This window comes from Camponotus vicinus, unplaced genomic scaffold (genome assembly GCF_025532165.1).
Source record: "Camponotus vicinus isolate PSW18456_S1 unplaced genomic scaffold, iyCamVici1.0 SCAF_12, whole genome shotgun sequence".
In the NCBI taxonomy this organism is placed as follows: domain Eukaryota; kingdom Metazoa; phylum Arthropoda; class Insecta; order Hymenoptera; family Formicidae; genus Camponotus; species Camponotus vicinus.
This window is the reverse complement of record NW_028141948.1, coordinates 4,707,732-4,728,192: the sequence shown is the minus strand read 5'-3', so window position 1 is coordinate 4,728,192 and position 20,461 is coordinate 4,707,732. Positions and strand designations below refer to the sequence as shown.

Here is a 20,461-nt window from a genome sequence, read left to right as displayed (position 1 = left end):
TATTTTTAAATAATATATAATGTTCTTCGTTTTTAATTAAAATTTATTACAGCCTTTAAAGATAAAATATATCAAAATATATTTAAAAGGTATATGATATAATTAAAATCAAGATTAAAAATATATATAGAAGATTAAAAATATATAAAAATTAAAAATATATGTATATATAACATTTATATATATATTTATATTTATTTTATTACAAAATTAAAAGTTTATAATGTAAAAAGTACAAGTTTTAAGGTGAAAACTTAAATATTAGCTGGCAAGTGTCCACCATATTAATTTCCATCATTCATTTCCACATTAATTTTCCATCAATATTACGCATGCGCGACCGCCATATTACATGATTTTCGGGGACACATTTTATGTACAAAATCAATGGGAGTTAGCGATCTAGTTATAGTATAGATATCTGTGGTTGCGCTACTAAGTATACTGTGCCTCTACATAAAGATCGAGAATTTATTTCTCAAGTTGGTTATCCTTAAGGCTGGTTTATAGAGGCCATAACTGTTAACTTATGCTTTCAGCATGAACAAAAGCATTGAAATTCTAATATTGAACTTTACCGGTTCCGGCATAAGTTAACAGTTACGGCTTCTATAAACCAGCCTTTAGAGTCCCTAGAATATACAGTCTGGCCACGGTACGTGTCTCATCTTATTCGTCGAAACGAAATTTGTAAAAAAATGGCGGAACCAATAGAAATTGTTATTAGACAGCTTATTAGAACTGTTATTGCGAATTGTTATTGTTATAAGGAAGCTTAATAATTGAAAAAGACGTAAGACAAGAAAATTACAAACAATTTTTATTTATTTAAATAAGAAAATTACAACAATTGTACTCTCTTTTTATCAATTTTTAATTAAAAAATAAAAAAATTAACTTTTAATAATAAATTAAAAAATTTCATTCTATAGTTGAAAATTATATTTTAAGAAATGATAAATGATAAAAAAAATAAATATATTAGGTGTATAAATTAATTCTCGGCCTTTTTAATGAAACTTTGTTGTTTATTATTTAAAAAATGAGTAATCACCTAGTCTTCAAAGTAATCTCCCTCACTTTCTGCACATTTTTGCTACCTTTCAGATAACTTTCGAATTCCACTTCGGAAAAAAGATGGCGGTTTTGACTCAATGAATTCATCGATGCTTTTTTTGACTTCTTCGGGAGATCGAAAGTGCGAATCGCAAAGATGATGTTGTAGCGACCGGAACAGATGATAGTCGGAAGGAGCGAGGTCTGGAGAATACGCCGCATGAGGGAGAACTTCCCAATTCAAATTGGAGATGACTTCCATGGTCGCTTTTGCTGTGTGGGGCCGTGTGTTGTCGTGCAGCAAAATCACCTGCCTCGTTCCACTGTCGGTAAAAGGCCTTTTTGCTTCAATCGCATCACTTAATTTGATCATTTGTTTCTGGTAACGTGCCGAACAAATCATTTCTTTAGCTTCAGCGGCACTTTTTTTTAGTTGGAATGCGAAAAGAAGGCAATGCCTCAGGTGCTGCTTTTCGAATGACATTGCTTTCACTACTGTTTTTCGAGGTTATATTAGCAAGCATCAAGCATCAAGTACTAAGGCTCCATCGACATATAGAATGGACTGCTGATGGAAGGGGAAGGGGAGCCGCACGAGTAGAGTGAGAGGCAGATAATATGAGGTCACGTTCCGTCTCTTTCTAATAAAGCCTGATTGGTTGGTAAAAAATCAGTAGTACTGACGCTATGTCAAAGCGTGCCTCGAGCCAAACCATAGCCAAACGGGACAGAAAGCAGTAACTGGCAGTGCAGTAACATCGACAGTCCGTGTTATAGCTTGTGTACAATGGTTAATTATTGTATTTTGTGCAAGCGGAGTACTAGAAAAGCCGAAGATGCATCTGTTACTTTTCACTTGTAAGTATATTGGAGGTTATATAATGGAAATACTTTTTTGTGAGTGGAAGTTGGAAGTATAGAAGAGATTTTAAAGTCAATTTCATTTTTGTAAAGCACGTGCTATTTTTCTTCGTGGTGTGATAGTGGTTGCTGAGGCAAATTCAGCAACCTAACTTATAAGTAAAAATCATTCAAGGACATGGAGAGAGAGAATTAATGAGACCAATGTAAATTAATATTGTAATTTGCAGGTTTCCGAAAGATAAGCATCAAAGAAGGAAATGGTTGGAAGCAATCAATATGGATCAAGTTTACAAATCAGCTTGGATATGCTCCAACCATTTCAAATCAACAGACTTTCAGGAAACAATATATGGACAAAGACTAATTATTAAAGAAAATGCTATTCCTACCTTTATTTCAAGGGATGAAATAGAAATAAATACTCGAAATTTGGAGGTAACTACATAACACAGTATCAAAAGTAATTTGCAATATAAGAATATAATAACTGATTTAAACATTTGCAGAACATAGCTGAAGAACAATCGGATACAATTACAGAATGCAGTATAGAATATAATGCTGCAAAGGATAACCCTAACTCGTTGAAAAGGTTTGAAAGTACATGTTTGGTTACTATATTGTTGCATCTATAGCATCCATAACTATTAATGTATTCCTTTTCCAGAAAATCAATGGAGGATAAAGAATTAGACGTTCCTTTGGAAAACATTAGAAGTATGAAGAATATCAATATAAACGAAATATTGAAAAAACCGGATGAAGCAAAAATCGTTTTAGAAATTGCGATGGAAACAATCCAAGACCAACAAAGGAAAATACGTAATTTTCAATCACACGTAAATAAACTAAACAAACGAGTGCAGAGTTTGACTGCTTTAAATAAACATTTACATGATAACAATTTTATTTCTGACAAAGCTCTGGAACATCTTAACGTAAGTATTTAAAGCCTGCGGCACACAATGCTCTTTTTCGTGCTAGATCGCATGCAAGCGCCATAATTGACAAATCGTAATTTTGACATTAAAGAATTGTCAAATCGTGATGCTCGTATGCGATCCCTGGCGAAAATAAGAAACTTTATAAAGCGTTAACAACCGTTGAGTGAGGGTTTTCTGAGAGTTTATATGCTTTTCAAACTTTGTAAGAGCACTTACATAACGCTGTTGGGTTTTGAATGCTTATCAAACGCTGCAGTGTTGCAATTTTTGTTCTACAAACTCTTTATATAATGTTACATGAAAGTTTTGCAATGCTGAGGTAACATTTTTCAGAGTACGTTCAGTAAACATTGATACATCTTCGTGTACAGAGTTTACTCAGACTTTTCAAACGTTTACGATTACGCTATAACGTACAAACGTCTTTTAAACGCTGCAGTGTTGCAATTTTTGTTCTACAAACTCTTTACTAATCGTTTTTAAACTCTCGACGAAATTCCACAAACGTTCATGTAAACGCCAAACAAACGTCTCATTTTTGCCAGGGATCTGATGCGATATAGCATAAAAACAAGCATTATTTAACAAAAGTTACATAGACGATATTGTAGCATATATTGCTGGATTTATTGTTTTCAAAATATTAAAGAAAATATTTTGTGACATTTGTAAGCATCAGTTGTATAGCAATATGTGCTATTCCAAATTACAAATCGTGAAAAATCGTGGAACATTGATTAATGCATTGGATGATGTTGTGACTTTGTGTAAAATAGCGGAAACAACATTCAGAGAAAATATGTCGATTCTTACGGAAAAGAATATCTTACACACGTTATTAGTAAAAACTTTACGAAAAGTATCAAGTAACATCTTTAACAATACGACACATTTATTCGATCAGAATCCTCTAAATGACCACCGTTTACAATTGATTAAAATAATACTCAATAAATACTTTAGAGCAAGATGTACTCACTATGGTAATTCTAAATGTGCAAATTTCGAAAGAGTTAGAAGTAAATTTACAAAATTAATACTTTTCAAAAATCAATAAAGGAATAAAAAATGATTTTCTATGTTTTTCGGTTAAATTTATTCATTCAAAATTTTTCTATGTTAAATATATATACTTATTGTATTATTACTTTAATATACTTATTGTATTATTACTTTAATATACTTATTGTATTATTACTTTAATATATTTTTATTGTACTTATTGTATTATTCATATATACGTTGAAATTATATATTATTATGTATCGTATAACAAATTAAAAACAATATTGCATATATGACATCGATTTTTATTTCATTATCTACTTATATATGCATTCATATTTCGTCTAAAATTAATTTTGACTATACTTCATCATGACTAGGGCTCTGTTATGGTATACTACGCTCCTGCTTGGAAAAGAGACAGAACGTGACCTCATATTATCTGCCTCTCACTCTACTCGTGCGGATCCCCTTCCCCTTCCATCAGCAGTCCATTCTATGGCCGGTATTCATAGTCCGTTCTTATATTTAAGATCGTCTTAAGAACCCATTCAACCAATCAAATAGCTGCAATGCGGTCATTGATTGGTTGAATGGGTTCTTAAGACGATTTTAAATATAAGAACGGACTATGAATACCGGCCTATATGTCGATGTATGGCTCGTTTTGAAGCTGAAGTATGCCGCTTCAAAACAACTATACGGCGGAAAAGATATACGAATTTAAATAGATACTGTCATCGAATAAACTTAGGGGCCGAGAATTAATTTATACACCTAATACATTAGCATTTTGAGATATGTCATTCATAAACTGCCACCATGTTTTTTCAAAACTTCTAGATACGCTCATATATATATTGCCATGTTTTTTCAAAACTAAAGGCCATCACACACAAAATTACATAGCTGCATATGCATAACATAAGATCATATGGACCAATGAGCATCAAATATTATGTTATGTAAGTCAATATGGCGATTTAATACTCGATGCTCATTGGTTCATATGGTCTTATGCTATGCATAGCTGCATATGCATAACATAAGACCATATGGACCAATGAGCATCGAGTATTATGTTATGTAAGTCAATATGGCGACTTAATACTCGATGCTCATTGGTCTATATGGTCTTATGTTATGCATATGCAGCTATGCAATTTCGTGTGTGATGGCCCTAATCGAGTGGCCAGACTCTATATTCTAAGGACTCGTTACCCTGAAACCGGAGTTTCGCATTGTCACTGCGTGAGGTCTCCAATATCAGTTCGGAATTTGCTCGTCACTTTAGCCGACCTTTAAGTCCCGATCTACAATAGGTAATTTAAGCCCTAAGCCTTAAGAAATTGACCAATCACAGTCGAGTATTCTCTTCATGCTTGACTGTGATTGGTCAACCTCTTAGGCCCAGTTCCACAATTTACTTTAACCGAAGTTTAACTCGTTAAAGAAGGATTTACATTGCATTCAATGTCCGATGTATGACGTTTGATTGGATACAATGGGTTTGGGACGCAATGTAAATCCTCCTTTAACGAGCTAAACTTCGGTTAGAATAAGTTGTGGAACTGGGCCTTAAGGCTTTCGCACATGAAATTCCATAAGCACGTAAGACATAAGCGTAAGGAAATCGACCAATCACGGTCGAGTTTTGACCCCTTGGAGGGGCTAATACTTGACCGTGATTGGTCGATTTCCTTACGTTTACCTCTTACGTGCTTATGGAATTTCATGTGTGATGGCCATTAAGGGCCTGAGCACAAAGATGTTGTAACTATTTCCGATAAAGTCGTATGCGTAAGTCGGAGACGTTAGTCAACGCACAAGAATTTTACGTAAACGTAGGCCATATCTTGTATTGCATGTTATGCGATACCTAAGGTGCCATTTCATACATCGCTCTATCGCTCGATTTTAGCGACATATTGGCCGCATTCAGCGGACTGAACCGCTAAGTAGCAATCGAACATGATTGGTTTCTACTTTCAGGTCCGACCAATCAGCGTCGAATTACATCGGAAAATCTAGTAATGTTGCCCAACTGTTGAGTCTGCTGAATGCGGCCAATGACGTCACGTAGTCGCCAGCGACGGGATTCTGTAGTTGGATTTTTCCAACTACAAGCGACATTCACGAGCGATAATTTTGAAACTTTAAGACTCAAGGTTACGTTCCAAAACGTAAGTAACCGAAGGAAATTTTACTCGATGGCCGATTTGAACCAATCAGAAAGGTTCAAAAGAGTTTCGGAACGGCGATTCGAGTAAAATTTCCTCGGTTACTTACGTTTTGGAACGTAGCCCAAATGGATAATCAAAGAGTAAGTATATAATTTTGTAATAAATATTAAATATATATAATAATAATATTTTATAATGTAATTTTATATATAATAAAAATGTAAATATAAATCTGCTGATATATATGGTTATGTTAAAAATCTTTTGTGTAATGGCAAGAGAACATTAAAATAAACGAAATATTTTTATTTATAGAATATGTCATGTGAAACTATTTGTAATGAGGATGAAGTACCGACGCATACATGTCTAGAAGGCTATTCCAATTTTATTACGGATGAAAATTTGTGTTTTTATCCTGTATTAGGTAGAATGTTTGTATTTATAAATTTTATATTAGTTAATTACAAAAATAATCTGTTTTATAATGTTTTTAGATGATGGAGTAACCCAAACACTTTTTTTTGTATCGTTTCTTTTTTTTCTAAATAATAAAGAACTGCCGCTACTGCTAATCTTTTCTTTATATTGTCACGTCTCAGTAACCAACTTTTCCCCTAGATGCCTCAGTTCCAGAGAAAAGTGCGCTCTCTTTGTTTTCAAGGCAACCTGCTTACACCGGCTATACCTTGGGGATGCCGAGAGCGAGGATCTGACTTATCGATTACGGAAAAATATAAGGAAGCCGCGAAACTCTATAATTGGATGACTATTGAAATATATATATATTTGTATATGCGAAGGGTATCTATTAAAATGGGATTTCGATATTTTCTATCAAATCCATTAGCTGGTCGACATCGATATTACCTGCGATATATTGGTCTATGAATTCCAAGAGTATATCGAGAATTCTCTCGAGTTTGCTCCTCGTCTGTTAAGGCGAAAAAATCTTTATCGTTGCAAGAAGGCCTCATTGGAGAGTCTGTAAGTAACTCTCTATTTCACACTGATTCTCCGGAAGTTGGGATTTTAATTGAGTTATCAGATCTATTGAATTTAATGAAGGGTTTTCAATCGTATCTTTATTTTTTATAATTTCCAAATAGTAATTATAGAAAGAGTCAAATTCTACGTTTGAGGTAACTATTCGAAGAAATTTCTGTGAAGTAAAATTTTCCGGTAAGTAAAAGAGGAATTTAGCCTTAGCCTTTAAAGCGGAGACAAAACTTTCTGGAAGGAAGACCCTTTTTTCTGATTTGACAAGGATATGCTTTGAGTTTAATTCTAATCTCTTGATCCGACGGAATCGAGAAGCGTCACGATATTCACGGGTTATTTTTCCTGCCCTATGCCTTTTTCTTTTAAATTCTGACGGCGGGTTTACCATTTAAAGAGGTAATATTATATATTTTTTTTGGCTGATAGAATATAATACTGGTTAAGGAAATTGGTGTTTTATTTATTCTTATTATTGTTATTGACTGAATCAGCGTCAATGCACATTAGCTCGTAGTACATTTATTCTTGTAATTTTGTTTTAGCTAAAACGTCAATGAAGGAATAATTCATAAGGATATGTGGATGTCTCCGGCATGACCGTGGATGCCCGGGGACGATGGAACTTGAGGGCAGAATAAAGTTATGATAGCGGAATTTGCGTATAAGGGTAGGGAACTCAGGATGCTTCCGGCATGACAGTGGATGCCCGGTAGCGACGGAAGAATGGGCGAATGGATAATAAAATCTGTGTACACCGCGAAGATGCTATACCTATGCGTTCGTTTACGCAGTCGCTGCCGCAGATGTCATTCGTTTATCTTAGTATACGTGATGTAAACTATAGATAAACAAATGACATTTGCGGCAGCGACTGCGTAAACGAATGCACCCTATGTGTGTGGAAAGACGTTTTATCCTAATAGCAACGTTAGAAATTTATGCAAATCCAAATATCGTTGGTATATTCAATGAAGCGTCGATTAAGCGAATTGGTTTAGGATGTCGGATACCTCCGGCATGACAGCGGATGCCCGGAGACGGGCCCGTTACTAGGGTTTTAGGCGCCCTACGCTGGAGGTCACTTGTGCGCCCCTTGTAAAAAAAATCCCTGCTTTTACCACTACCCAGAACCACGACGAGGACGTAACAAGGGAAAGGTTCCACTTCTTTTTCTTTTTTCTTTTTTTTCTTTTTTTTCCTTTACTGTTTTTTACTTTTTATATATATTTATAATTTTTTAATTTTTTTTCTCCCCTTCTTACGAGGGGTTTTTAATATTATCAAGAACTAATAAAATATATCATATATTTCAATACGTTTTTCTTGCTGATAAAATGAGAAATGTAATTTAAAAGTGATGTTTCCTAGCCTTAACTTTTGCAAATGTTTCTACGATGTCGTTATAATCGAGGTCGTTGGCCACTTCTTTTTCAATAGAAATCATTGCTAAATCAGACAAGCGTGTCTGCATCATCGTACTTCTCAAATAATTTTTGATTATTTTCAATTTCGAAAAACTTGCCTCAGCAGTTGCCACAGATATTGGCATGGTTAATAATATCCGAAATGCTACTGTTAAATTAGGAAATAGTTCCAAAAAACCATTTTCAACTATTTTATTTAAAATATCAATGGGAGATTGTAAAGGTTTTTGCTGCATTTCTAAATATGTTGCTTTATATAGATTTATTTCTTCAAACAGTTCAACAGTATTTATATCAGAACAACTTGTATTTTTGTTATAAAGCTTCGATTCCAAAGTTTTACATTCATTTAAAGTAATATCAGAAGTATTGATATCATACAGAAATTTGAAAGCGTAACTGTGAGAGTTAAGCTGATCGAATCGTTCTTCCAGAGAATTTAAAGCTACGTCAATAATATAATTAAAAAATTCTACTTTAAATTTCTGTCTAGCATCTGCAATTGGTTCATCAGGACATTGATCACTAACTTGTATCCGTTTTCTTAAACGAAATCGTGACACAGGTGGAAACTCTGGAGAAACATTCATTTGAGCTGCTATATCTTTAGCATTTATTTCAATGTTAATGAAACCATTTTCATGATATTTTCTTAAAAATACAGTTACATTTTCAATCAAGTTTATACATTGTGGTATATTAATTTGATGCGACTGTAAAGATTTTGAAACAATGTTAATTCTTTGTCAAATTTCAAACCAGCACAGCACGGATAATATAAACTTATAATTTGAAATTTTTTCAGCGATACTATGAGCTGTATTCTTAACAATATTATCATTTGCAGTGTTAAAAATCTCCAGAAGGCTATCGTAAATAATTGGTAAATTATAACGTAAAGCTTTTACTGCATTCAAACGCGATGACCATCGTGTAGCTGATACATTTTTGGGGGTTAAACCACAGCTGTCCGAATTGTTTAAATGTTTTTTTAAAATATCCCACCGATTTGTAGATCGAGAAAAAAAGTTGAATATTTCTTGTATGATTGAAAAAAATGAAAATGATTCTGATGATGCTTCAGCTGCATCATTTACTACTAAATTTAAAGAGTGACATGCGCAGGGAACAAAAAAGGCTAAAGGATTTTTATTTAAAATTTGTTGTTGCACTCCATTATTTTTTCCTTTCATATTTGTACCATTATCATAACCTTGACCTCTCAGATTTTGTACATCTAAATTATTTGTTGATAGGAAGTTTAAAATAACACTTGCAATGGCTGAATCTGTTTTATTATTTTCCTTAATAAAACCAAGAAAATGTTCAGAAACTTTAAATTGATTATTTTTATATGAAACAAATCGCATCACTATCGTTAATTGCTCCTGATGAGAGATATCAGGTGTTGAATCTACAATAATCGCAAAATATTTACTTGAATTAATTGAAGAAATTATTGAATCAGAAATTAATTTCGACATAGCTGATAATAACTCATTTTGAATCATATTACTTAAATAGTGGTGTTTATTATCTTTTTTTATAAATCGATGCAAGTGTTCAGCCATGATTAAATCAAATTCAGCTATCATCTGTACAAGTTGCAAGAAATTACCATTATTTGGAGTATATAAAGTGCTAGATGTACCTCGAAAAGCTAAATTTTGCTGAGCAAGATATTTAATAATTAGAATTATTCGCTTAAGAACATTTCTCCAATGTGCTTGTTCAATATTTAAAATTTTTTCATTATGAAAGTCTACAGTGTGCTGCGAGATCATTCGATTAGCGAAAAGATGCCAAGATTTAAAAGCTTCAATATGTTTTTTACCTCGCTCATGATCTTTAATGACACGATGTGCATTCGACCAATCAGAATAGCCAGAGGGACTTGAAAATTTATTTTCATTTCGTTTATATAAAGAACAACAGAAGCAAAAAACAGTATTTTTGGATTTTGAGTAAACTAACCAATTTCTGGATATTTTTCACCGTTAGCCATTGTACAGGTATATAAACTTATTGAAAAACATCTATTGTTTGAATCCAACGGAAAGTTAAAATCCATAATTTGTTTGGGAACTCCATGATCAATTATCTGAGTCCGAAAATCTTGAGAGATTATATCTGGCCAGAGACCTGGGTCTTCAAATTGATCAATCTCAACTAATTGAGAATTATTTTCAATGTCGATATTGCTATCAATTTGAATTGAAACAGAAGAGGAAGTCGAATTTGGGAGAGCTTTGGAAAATGAAGGGGTCTGAAGAAGTAGACGTCGAAGAAAGAGTACAAGAAGATGTGCTTGCTATCGATGAATTCGATAAGTGAATTGAATCATTTGATGTAGTTTTTAAAAATTTAGCTAATGAGCCCGATAATTTTTTACCTTCTTCTTTTCTCTTTTTTTCTTGTCGAAATTGAAAACCAGAAGGTTTTTTATTATTCATGGTAATGTTACGTCCGGTGGACTCCACGATTCTTTTCTTTCCTCGAAACGATTTCGTGGAAGGAAATCAAGGATCGACTTGCATTCGGAATGCAAAGCGATTCTTCTTAGAAATAAAGATAGCACTTAGAAGAACGCAATCTCACCCGCGGGTATCGTCATTAAACTTTAACAAATCTAATACTGAGAATGGCCAGTCGAGATAGCGTCAACGAAACTCTAAATAAATTTACGAGTTATATGATGAAAAGTTGTTATGAGAAATTCTAACTGTCCCGTATCTATTGGTACGGCTTTATGTTCCAAGCCTCTCTATCCAAAGAATTTTCAAAAATAAAGATCTGGTCCTCGGAAGAGTGACAAATAATAAACGTAAGACAAAACCTTTCGAAATTGATAGTGCACGTGCGCTCGTTCGACAGGCCACCCTCAAGCGTTCTCCGAATCGCCAAATCATCAAGCGATAAGATAATCAGCTCACTCCCACTCTCTACTGGATGGAGCTAAGTCTTGAGCCAAAGGGCTTAACCAATTAAAATTTTAAGAGACCCCTCTCCTTTTAAAAAATCAAGCTCCTTGACCTTAGGAAGGGAGTAATAGAAATCATTTCATTCGCCTAAAAAGATTCCCCACCATCCAGAAGGGAGGAGTAAAATCCTTAAAACTCGCGAGCCGAAGACGCGGACTCACTTCAGTTCACAGTTCATAGTACACAGTTCATTCTTTAAAAATTATCACGCCAGCTCTTCCGTGCAAGTTCAGAGTCTTTACTCACGGTCTTACTAGAAAGATTCTCTCGCCGGTTATACTTTTCTCCAGTTCACATACAATAAAACAAAGAATATATATATACAGTGATGGGAAAAAGTTCCGGAACGGTTGAATATTTCATAAACTATGCACTTTAGAAAGAAATGTTTCAGACAAAAGTTGTATGGCTTGAAGGGGGCCATAAGATGGCGTCATTGGTTTGACCTTGAAAAGTCGTTTGAAGGTCACGTGAAGGTCACCTTCAATTTCTTAAATGGAATCCCCTATTTTTTGTTACTTATTCTTGTAGCTTATCTCGAGAGCTTTCCAAAACACTATAATAAAGTATTTCTTCATTGAGAACTTTTCGAGTTATGAGGCTTGAAATAATTTCTTAATTTTACATAAACCATAAAATATCTAGTAAAATATTCATTTTTCGATTATCTTACCTTCATACTTTTATGTACAAAATAATGAGAGGACTCAATTGGTGTAAAGAAAATACATAGTTATTTTTAAGAAAAAATATGTAATTGTTAATTGCAAATTACATATTTTTTCTTCGAAACAACTATGTTTTTTCTTTACACCAATTGATTCCTCTCATTATTTTGTACATAAAAGTATTAAGGTAAGATAATCGAAAAATGAATATTTTACTAGATATTTTATGGTTTATGTAAAATTAAGAAATTATTTCAAGCCTCATAACTCGAAAAGTACTCAATGAAGAAATACTTTATTATAGTGTTTTGGAAAGCTCTCGAGATAAGCTACAAGAATAAGTAACAAAAAATAGAGGATTCCATTTAAGAAATTGAAGGTGACCTTCACGTGACCTTCAAACGACTTTTCAAGGTCAAACCAATGACGCCATCTTATGGCCCCCTTCAAGCCATACAACTTTCGTCTGAAACATTTCTTTCTAAAGTGCATAGTTTATGAAATATTCAACCGTTCCGGAACTTTTTCCCATCACTGTATATATATTCTAAAAGTGCGATCTCTAAACAAACTGTTCACGTGCGGCTGAATCTCACAATAAATTAAGTGAAGTGAGTGAGGTACACTGCGGATTAACCGAGCCCTTCCTCACCAGCTGCCAGCAATTGGACACTTGCGGCTCCAAGCCCGGCCGAGCTGAATTTTGTTTACATATTTCAACGCTCGCTATAATTAGTAAGTCTAATTTAATTTTATTGTCTTCCCCCTCTCGTGTTAACTTTGTAACTGGTTGTCGTTGGGAATGATCCTAGACCGATAGGTAAACGAAAGAAATATTCTACATCCAGCTTTGAGAAATAAGTTTTTTTTTTAGTCAATAATCATTTTTACTTTTCCTTGTCCCACTCGCCTTTCTAATCCACCCATCATAATCCCTCGTTCGCCGGGAATCTCCGCAAGGCGATTCGCGAACAATCCCTCGTTCGCCGGGAATCTCCGCAAGGCGATTCGCGAACAATTCCTCGTTCGCCGGGAATCTCCGCAAGGCGATTCGCGAACAATTCCTCGTTCGCCGGGAATCTCCGCAAGGCGATTCGCGAACAATTCCTCGTTCGCCGGGAATCTCCGCAAGGCGATTCGCGAACAATTCCTCGTTCGCCGGGAATCTCCGCAAGGCGATTCGCGAACAATTCCTCGTTCGCCGGGAATCTCCGCAAGGCGATTCGCGAACAATCCCTCGTTCGCCGGGAATCTCCGCAAGGCGATTCGCGAACAATCCCTCGTTCGCCGGGAATCTCCGCAAGGCGATTCGCGAACAATCCCTCGTTCGCCGGGAATCTCCGCAAGGCGATTCGCGAACAATCCCTCGTTCGCCGGGAATCTCCGCAAGGCGATTCGCGAACAATTCCTCGTTCGCCGGGAATCTCCGCAAGGCGATTCGCGAACAATTCCTCGTTCGCCGGGAATCTCCGCAAGGCGATTCGCGAACAATTCCCTGTTCGCCGGGAATCTCCGCAAGGCGATTCGCGAACAATTCCCCGTTCGCCGGGAATCTCCGCAAGGCGATTCGCGAACAATCCTAATCCGAATTTCTCCTAAATTTCAAACCTTTATTTGAAACCATTTTCGATTCATTTCCTTCTATTTATTACTTAACTATCTCTTTATTTGTATGACCAATTTAAACTTAAGAGTAAAATCTTTCGGAACGAATTATCATTTTGCCTAAGGCTTATCCATCTTTTCCCAATGACAACAGTGATATATTTTATAATAGCTAATCTAACATCAAATCAGTAAGATATTCAGCGCAAAAATTATTATTAGTGTCTCCCACCGGTAAACGGCGAGCAGCGTTGCGGTGGCGGAATCGGCTGAACAGACGGATACAGGCTCAATCTTTACCTAAACCTATTAATGGCGATATACCTTAGATAATATTGACGCGCCCGTTAGCAGTAATAAACTCGACACTAACACACACACACCTAACCCCTCTTCCTCACCCCGTATTCCGAATTATTCTCCAATCTCATCCCCAGGGCATTCCTCGACCTTCCCCGGTACACCTGTTCCAGGCCCCGCGCCGTCGTCTGGCTCACCCCCCAGATCTCCTACCCCGATCCTACCAGAATTTTCTCCTCCCCAGCTACTTCATCAACCCTTGTATTCGAACCCTCTCCTTTGCCTTCTCCCGAACCCCCTCGTTCCCCCTCACCTCCTGTCCGGGAGCGTACCCCTCCCATACCTGTCATCACCCTCGACTCAGACCCTCCTTCCCCTTCCACCTCCTCGGAGTTTTCTGAGTTCAGCGAGGCTCTGGAAGATTTCGCGAGAGATCTTCCCGACCTTGAACAAGATTCCCCCGATTTCGACTTCCCTCCCGATTCCCCGTCGGAACATCCCGACACCCCTGAAACCCCCGAACCTCTCCCTCCTCACCCTCCTAGTTATTTCCTATCACAGTTTCCCCTCATCGACTTCCCCATTCCCGAAGGAACTTTCCGTGTGGGCCCCGGTCCTGTTGATCACGAGGAGTTCCTTCACTACCTTACCACTGCCCCTCCCGATGCTATAATTGCTTGGCATCTCCCTGGCTCCCACCTTCCATTAGGAGTTCCTATACAAGCCCTGTGGAAGAAATTCCCTCCGTCCACTATCCAATTTGAAAATCCTTGACCTTTTGTGCTTCCCCCCCTTTTTTTTTCTTCCCCACCTATAATATACCTGTTTAGATAGCAAATTTTAAATTAAAAGAAACAAAATTGTAATAATCTCCAGCCAGGGTTAATACTTAAGATTAGATTTACCACTTTTATTCCTGGCTGACGTCCTCCGAACCAATGTAACACCCGCGGAAATTCCCTCACACATACAAACAACACACATAAAATTTTCAACTATATTTTGTATTTTTAGAAAAGATCTTTATGTAAACATATTTCATATCGCTCAAACGACTAATTATTGAATAAATGATAATTTATAATAAAGTCTTCATTTAATTTTGCTACCCGTTCTCATTCCTTGAAGTCCGAAATCGCACAGGGTCCCGTCCCGAATAAAAGAGATTCGATTCTCTTACCGAAAAGGGACCGACGAGCGTAACGGCCTAGGACACTCACAGAGTTAAAGGGACCATTCTGGTCACTGACCTGTGCCAGGCCCTTGACAGTGCGCTCGACCCAATCTATACACACGCCCGAAAAGTGTGTCACCGGGTAAGTAGGTTGCGTCCTTCCAGACGGCCCGATCTTTTAAGGGTCTGGACGTAACATACTGATAAATTTTGGGGGCTCGTCCGGGATTGAAATGTGCGATCTTGGAAACCGGAATGAGTGACGGGACTCGAAGTAAAATCAATAAAGACGAAATAGAAGATCTTTATAAAACTGCATTAGAGCGATATAGTAAACCAGAAAACACTCGAGCTATTTCTACTTCTTTACACACATCTACCCCTAAAGCGACATCTAAACAAGCCCAATTTATTGAGGAAAATTCTTCCAATTTAACTGAAAATACCCTAATTGCCGATTCGCCTGAGCCGTCTTCCAACGATTCCGAATCTACCGCCGCAAACGCTAGTATAAGTAAAATAGTTGATAGTAATAACTTTGAAAATTATCCTGAAAACCCTAAAATCATGGCGCAACAAAATCCTTTCGCCACACTGAAATATGCGGTTGACGCTGTCCCCTTCTTCGATGGCAGCAACATTCCGCTTAACTATTTTATTGAAGGCTGCGAAGAAGCAAGATCAATGCTTCCTAAGGAAGCCGAACCGCAGTTTACTAAAATTTTAAGAACACGAATAGTAGGTGAAGCACGCAGAACGATTCAAGACCAAGATTTTGATAAAGTATCGCAACTAACTGCTTATTTAAAACGAATTTATGGGCCGGTAAAAACCGTCTATCAACTCCAAGGAGAACTAGGATGTATTTATCAGAAAAATGACGAGGATGTAGTTACTTACGCTAACCGCGTCAAGATCTTAGGAAAACAGATATTAGAAGCGTATAGAGGACCCGGAAATACATTGCCGGACCAAGCTACTAAGACATCGCTAGAAAAAGACATGAGTAAATGTTTTATAAGGGGGCTTAAGCCCGAAATCGAACAAAGAATAGCGAGGGATTTAGATGTACAAGAAACGGTCGCCGATGCCTTAAGGATAGAAAGAGAACTGCGGGTAATGACAGATTTATGACAGGGACAGAGCAATGACTCAAACAGAACTAAAATATTACCTACTAATCGATTGCGGGAAACGTGCCAAATTTGCCTCAAAGAGGGGCATGTAGCAAACAATTGTCGAAAACTCTTTCAATTTTCACTACAAAATCACCATAAATCTGATCTAGGCATGGAAATATTAATATGTCAGATTTGTAAAAAACGAGGGCATAGTGCTGACAAATGTCGGTTTCGCGATCCTCAAGCTCGACAAACGATAAACGTAATACAGGAAAAAGCTGTCACCTGTCAATTATGTTCAAAACCAGGACATAATGCAAAAACCTGTCGACAAAATACTAATAGTCAACCCAATAAAGTCTCTGTAATTTGCCAGTGGTGTGATAAGCCAGGGCATTCCGCTAATAATTGCTGGAAAAAACAAAATGAAGAGAGAGACCTCGAAAATAAACCGAGAATTACTTGCCAAACTTGCGACAAATTCGGACACACCTCTAAAGAATGTCGTTCTAAAATTAATCAACAAGCGGCGCCTAAGAACGATTTATTCTGTCGATATTGCAAAGACCGAGGTCATCTACTCGATGATTGTCAATTACGTATCGCGAGTAACAACCGTCGCAAGGAAAATAGTCAGGGAAACTACAAGGGCCCCTCGACGTCGGGTGTGCAGCAGGGGGCCGGGCAGACCTCACACCCTTCACAATCTCAAGTGGCCAAGTAGGAAGTAATAACATAAATGTACAGCCTGTGACAGTAAATTTCAACAAGCAAAGCCTAGTGCCTACTGTCCGGGTTAACGTTAAAGATATGCCGACTTCCATAACTCTTATGATATCCATAACTCTATTAGATACAGGATCTGGACCTAATGTTATCAAAGAAAATTTTGCGCCTGAGGGACTTAATATTAATTACAAAAATATATTAAAATTAAATGGTATAAATGATTATCCTGTTTACACCCTCGGTGAAATCGTATTAACTCTTTTGGAACTACCAGTCATCTTTCATATTGTATCTAACGATTTCCCAATTCCGCAATCTGGAATATTAGGCAATGAATTTTTTAAACAAACTTTTTCGAAAATAGATTATGCGGAAGAATGCCTGGTTGCATCCGGAATTAACATACCTTTCTTTACGCCGGAGATTATCGTAGTGGCTCCACGATCTGAGTCATTATTTTATGTGAGGATAAAAAATCCAGAAATAAAAGTAGGATATATACCCAGATTAAAATTAACTCACGGAATTTATCTAGGGGACCATTGTCGAAAATACATCCGGAAAAGCGTATTTAAACATCATAAGTACCCTAGACGAAGAAACGGAAGTACAAGTTCCGAACTTGCGCTTAAAACCGTTGAATGAAGTGCTTGACGACCATGAATCTACACTGGAAAACAGAAACGACTTAGAAAAATCAGTCCGTATAAAGGAAGAAATTAAACATAAGGAATTTAACAAAAAGACTGAAGAGCTCAATTACAAAGGTGAGATGGAAATTGAAGATAAAAATAAAAATACAAATGAAGTTAGCATCAAGGAATCTCAAAACAAAACTAATAAAGAAATAATAAATCAAGAAGAAAATGAAATCAAGAATAAGAATAAAAATAAAATCAAAATAAAAAGGAAGAAAGAAGAGGAAACTGCAAGTTGCAAAAATGGAGCGGACTTTGAACATGAAAACCATCAACATAATCCTACTATTGATGGAATATTGAATGAAAATAAAGAAGAGATATTAAACAAAAGGGAAAACAAGAAAGAAATTAAAAATAAAAATAACCATGAAGAAAAAATCAGGGAAATAAATTCAAAAATCCTAGAAGAGGCAAATTACCAGACCTCTCCAGGGGAAATTAACTCTAGGATTTCGGAGGGAAATTTCCAAACCTCGACAGAAAATCCTAGCTCCGTCAATTGTGAGGAGGGAAGTTACCAAACCTCATTACACAATTCGACACCTTCTTATTTTAAAAAGGGGAGCAATTCCTTATCCCCCTTTGATATCGAATTTCCGGAATTCGAATTATTTTCAAAAAATAATGATAATGAATTTGAAATTTCTCTAAAAAATCTCCTCAATAAAGTTCAAACGATGACTCGGAAAAATAAAAAATTAAAAATTAAAGGTCTCAAAGAATACAGACCGTCTTCAAGAATTTCCACGTCTTTGTTAAACAAATCTCAAGAGATCATAGATAAATTTATGCGAAAACGTAAATCAAAACATGACGAAAATCAACAAATTAATATTGCAAATTCCAAGTGTTTGGTGGTCACTGAAATAAAAATGAAGGATCGACTCGTTAAAATAATAGAATCTCTACGATTAGAACACCTAAATGGAACAGAGAGAGACAACGTAATAAAATTAATAACGAATAGTCAAGATCGATTTCACATTCCCGGAGAAAAATTGACTGCGACGAACGTATTACTACATCAAATTCCGACCACAGACGACCATCCAATAAATACCCGACAGTATCGTTTCCCACAAATACACAAAGAAGAAATAAATAGACAGGTAGAAGAATTACTAGAAGGAGGCATTGTGAAACACTCACAATCACCTTACAATACGCCTATATGGATTGTGCCAAAAAAGGAAGATTCAAAGGGTAATAAAAGGTGGAGAATGGTCTTAGACTTTCGCGCTTTAAATGAAAAAACTATAGGAGATGCATATCCTCTTCCGAATATCGTCGATATATTGGATCAATTAGGAGGAGCTCGTTATTTTTCAGTATGCGACTTAGCATCCGGTTTTCACCAAATAAAAATGGATTCTGTAGATAGTCATAAAACCGCATTTACAACGCCTTTTGGACATTATGAATTCGAGCGAATGCCTTTCGGTCTTAAAAACGCTCCAGCGACCTTTCAACGCCTAATGGATTTAGTGTTGACCGGATTACAAGGTGAAGAATTATTTGTTTATATGGATGATATCGTCATTTACGCATCTTCATTGGAAGAACATGAAAGGAAATACAATGCATTAGTTGAATGTCTTCGTGAGGCTAACCTGAAATTACAACCTGATAAATTTGAGTTTCTGAAATCTGAAGTAACATATCTGGGACATGTAATCGGCAGAGATGGAGTAAAACCGGATCCGAAAAAATTAGAAGCAGTACAACACTTTCCAAGACCGAAAACGCCAAGAAATATTAAACAATTTTTGGGACTTGCCGGATATTATAGAAGATTTATACCGAACTTTTCTAAATTAGCGAAACCATTAACATTATTATTAAAGAATGATGTACGATTTGAGTGGACGGCCACTCAAGAGGAGTCATTTGAAACTTTAAAACAAAAATTGTGCGAAGAACCAGTATTACAATACCCGGATTTCTCTAAACCATTTATTTTAACCACCGACGCTTCTGGCATAGCTGTAGGAGGAATCCTATCACAAGGACAAGTAAATAAAGATAGGCCGATAGCCTATGCCTCACGAACTCTGACGGACAATGAATTAAAGTACGATACCTACGAAAAAGAAGCACTTGCAATAGTATATTGCGTTAAGCATTTCCGACCATACTTGTACGGAAGAAAATTCACCTTAGTTACAGATCATAAACCACTAATGTGGTTTAAAAACGCTCAAGATGCAAATATGCGGATATTAAGATGGAGATTGAAATTGGCCGAATATGATTATGAAGTAGTATACAAGGCAGGAAAAACTAATGTAAATGCAGATGCACTATCCAGGAATCCAGCAAATATTGAAGAATTTGATTGCAAAATTATAAGAAATAAAGAACTCTTAAACCCTGACAACCCCGAAGATGCTCAAGTAATATCTGAAATGTTAGAAGAACTTGAAGAAGACGAAGAAGAAGAAGAAAGCGACTATTTTCATTTACATCTCTCCGATAGCGAGGATAATGAAGAAATAATAACGGAAGATAATCCTGACTTACTTCCATTTACTTTAGAAGAATTAAATGAACCAGTCGAGGCCCAGCTAACAGAGAAAGCATTGATACATGATCCTCCTAGACAGAACAGAATATTAACAAGAAGTCAGACAGCTAAATTCAAAATTGATACCGAAAAAATTAATGAACGAAATGATCCACCTGATAAAAATTATAAAACAATAAA

The 20,461-nt window shown here is 36.2% G+C and overlaps 1 protein-coding gene, 1 long non-coding RNA gene and 1 pseudogene across 2 annotated transcripts; all 3 read left to right on the top strand.

The window, feature by feature from the left end:
* The first annotated feature begins 1,199 nt into the window (after positions 1 to 1,199).
* On the top strand, positions 1,200 to 3,945 carry LOC145963154 (uncharacterized). Its single transcript, XM_083084848.1, has 4 exons — positions 1,200 to 1,914; positions 2,148 to 2,355; positions 2,427 to 2,512; positions 2,588 to 3,945. The coding sequence occupies exons 1-4, from the start codon at positions 1,844 to 1,846 to the stop codon at positions 2,868 to 2,870; spliced, it is 648 nt and encodes a 215-aa protein (XP_082940974.1). The 5' UTR covers positions 1,200 to 1,843; the 3' UTR covers positions 2,871 to 3,945.
* A 2,023-nt stretch (positions 3,946 to 5,968) lies between these two features.
* On the top strand, positions 5,969 to 6,576 carry LOC145963470 (uncharacterized). Its single transcript, XR_014436177.1, has 3 exons — positions 5,969 to 6,192; positions 6,368 to 6,479; positions 6,550 to 6,576. It is a non-coding gene; the product is annotated as an uncharacterized LOC145963470 (long non-coding RNA).
* A 9,104-nt stretch (positions 6,577 to 15,680) lies between these two features.
* Positions 15,681 to 17,079, top strand: LOC145963035 (uncharacterized; annotated as a pseudogene).
* Positions 17,080 to 20,461: the final 3,382 nt, after the last annotated feature.

Excerpts from the sequence above, each read along its gene's own strand:
- LOC145963154 (XM_083084848.1), top strand. The coding sequence starts at position 1,844 with ATGGTTAATTATTGTATTTTGTGCAAGCGGAGTACTAGAAAAGCCGAA. Across the intron at positions 2,356-2,426 it reads TAAATACTCGAAATTTGGAG|AACATAGCTGAAGAACAATC; the intron begins GTAACTACATAA and ends AAACATTTGCAG. Across the intron at positions 2,513-2,587 it reads AACCCTAACTCGTTGAAAAG|AAAATCAATGGAGGATAAAG; the intron begins GTTTGAAAGTAC and ends TTCCTTTTCCAG.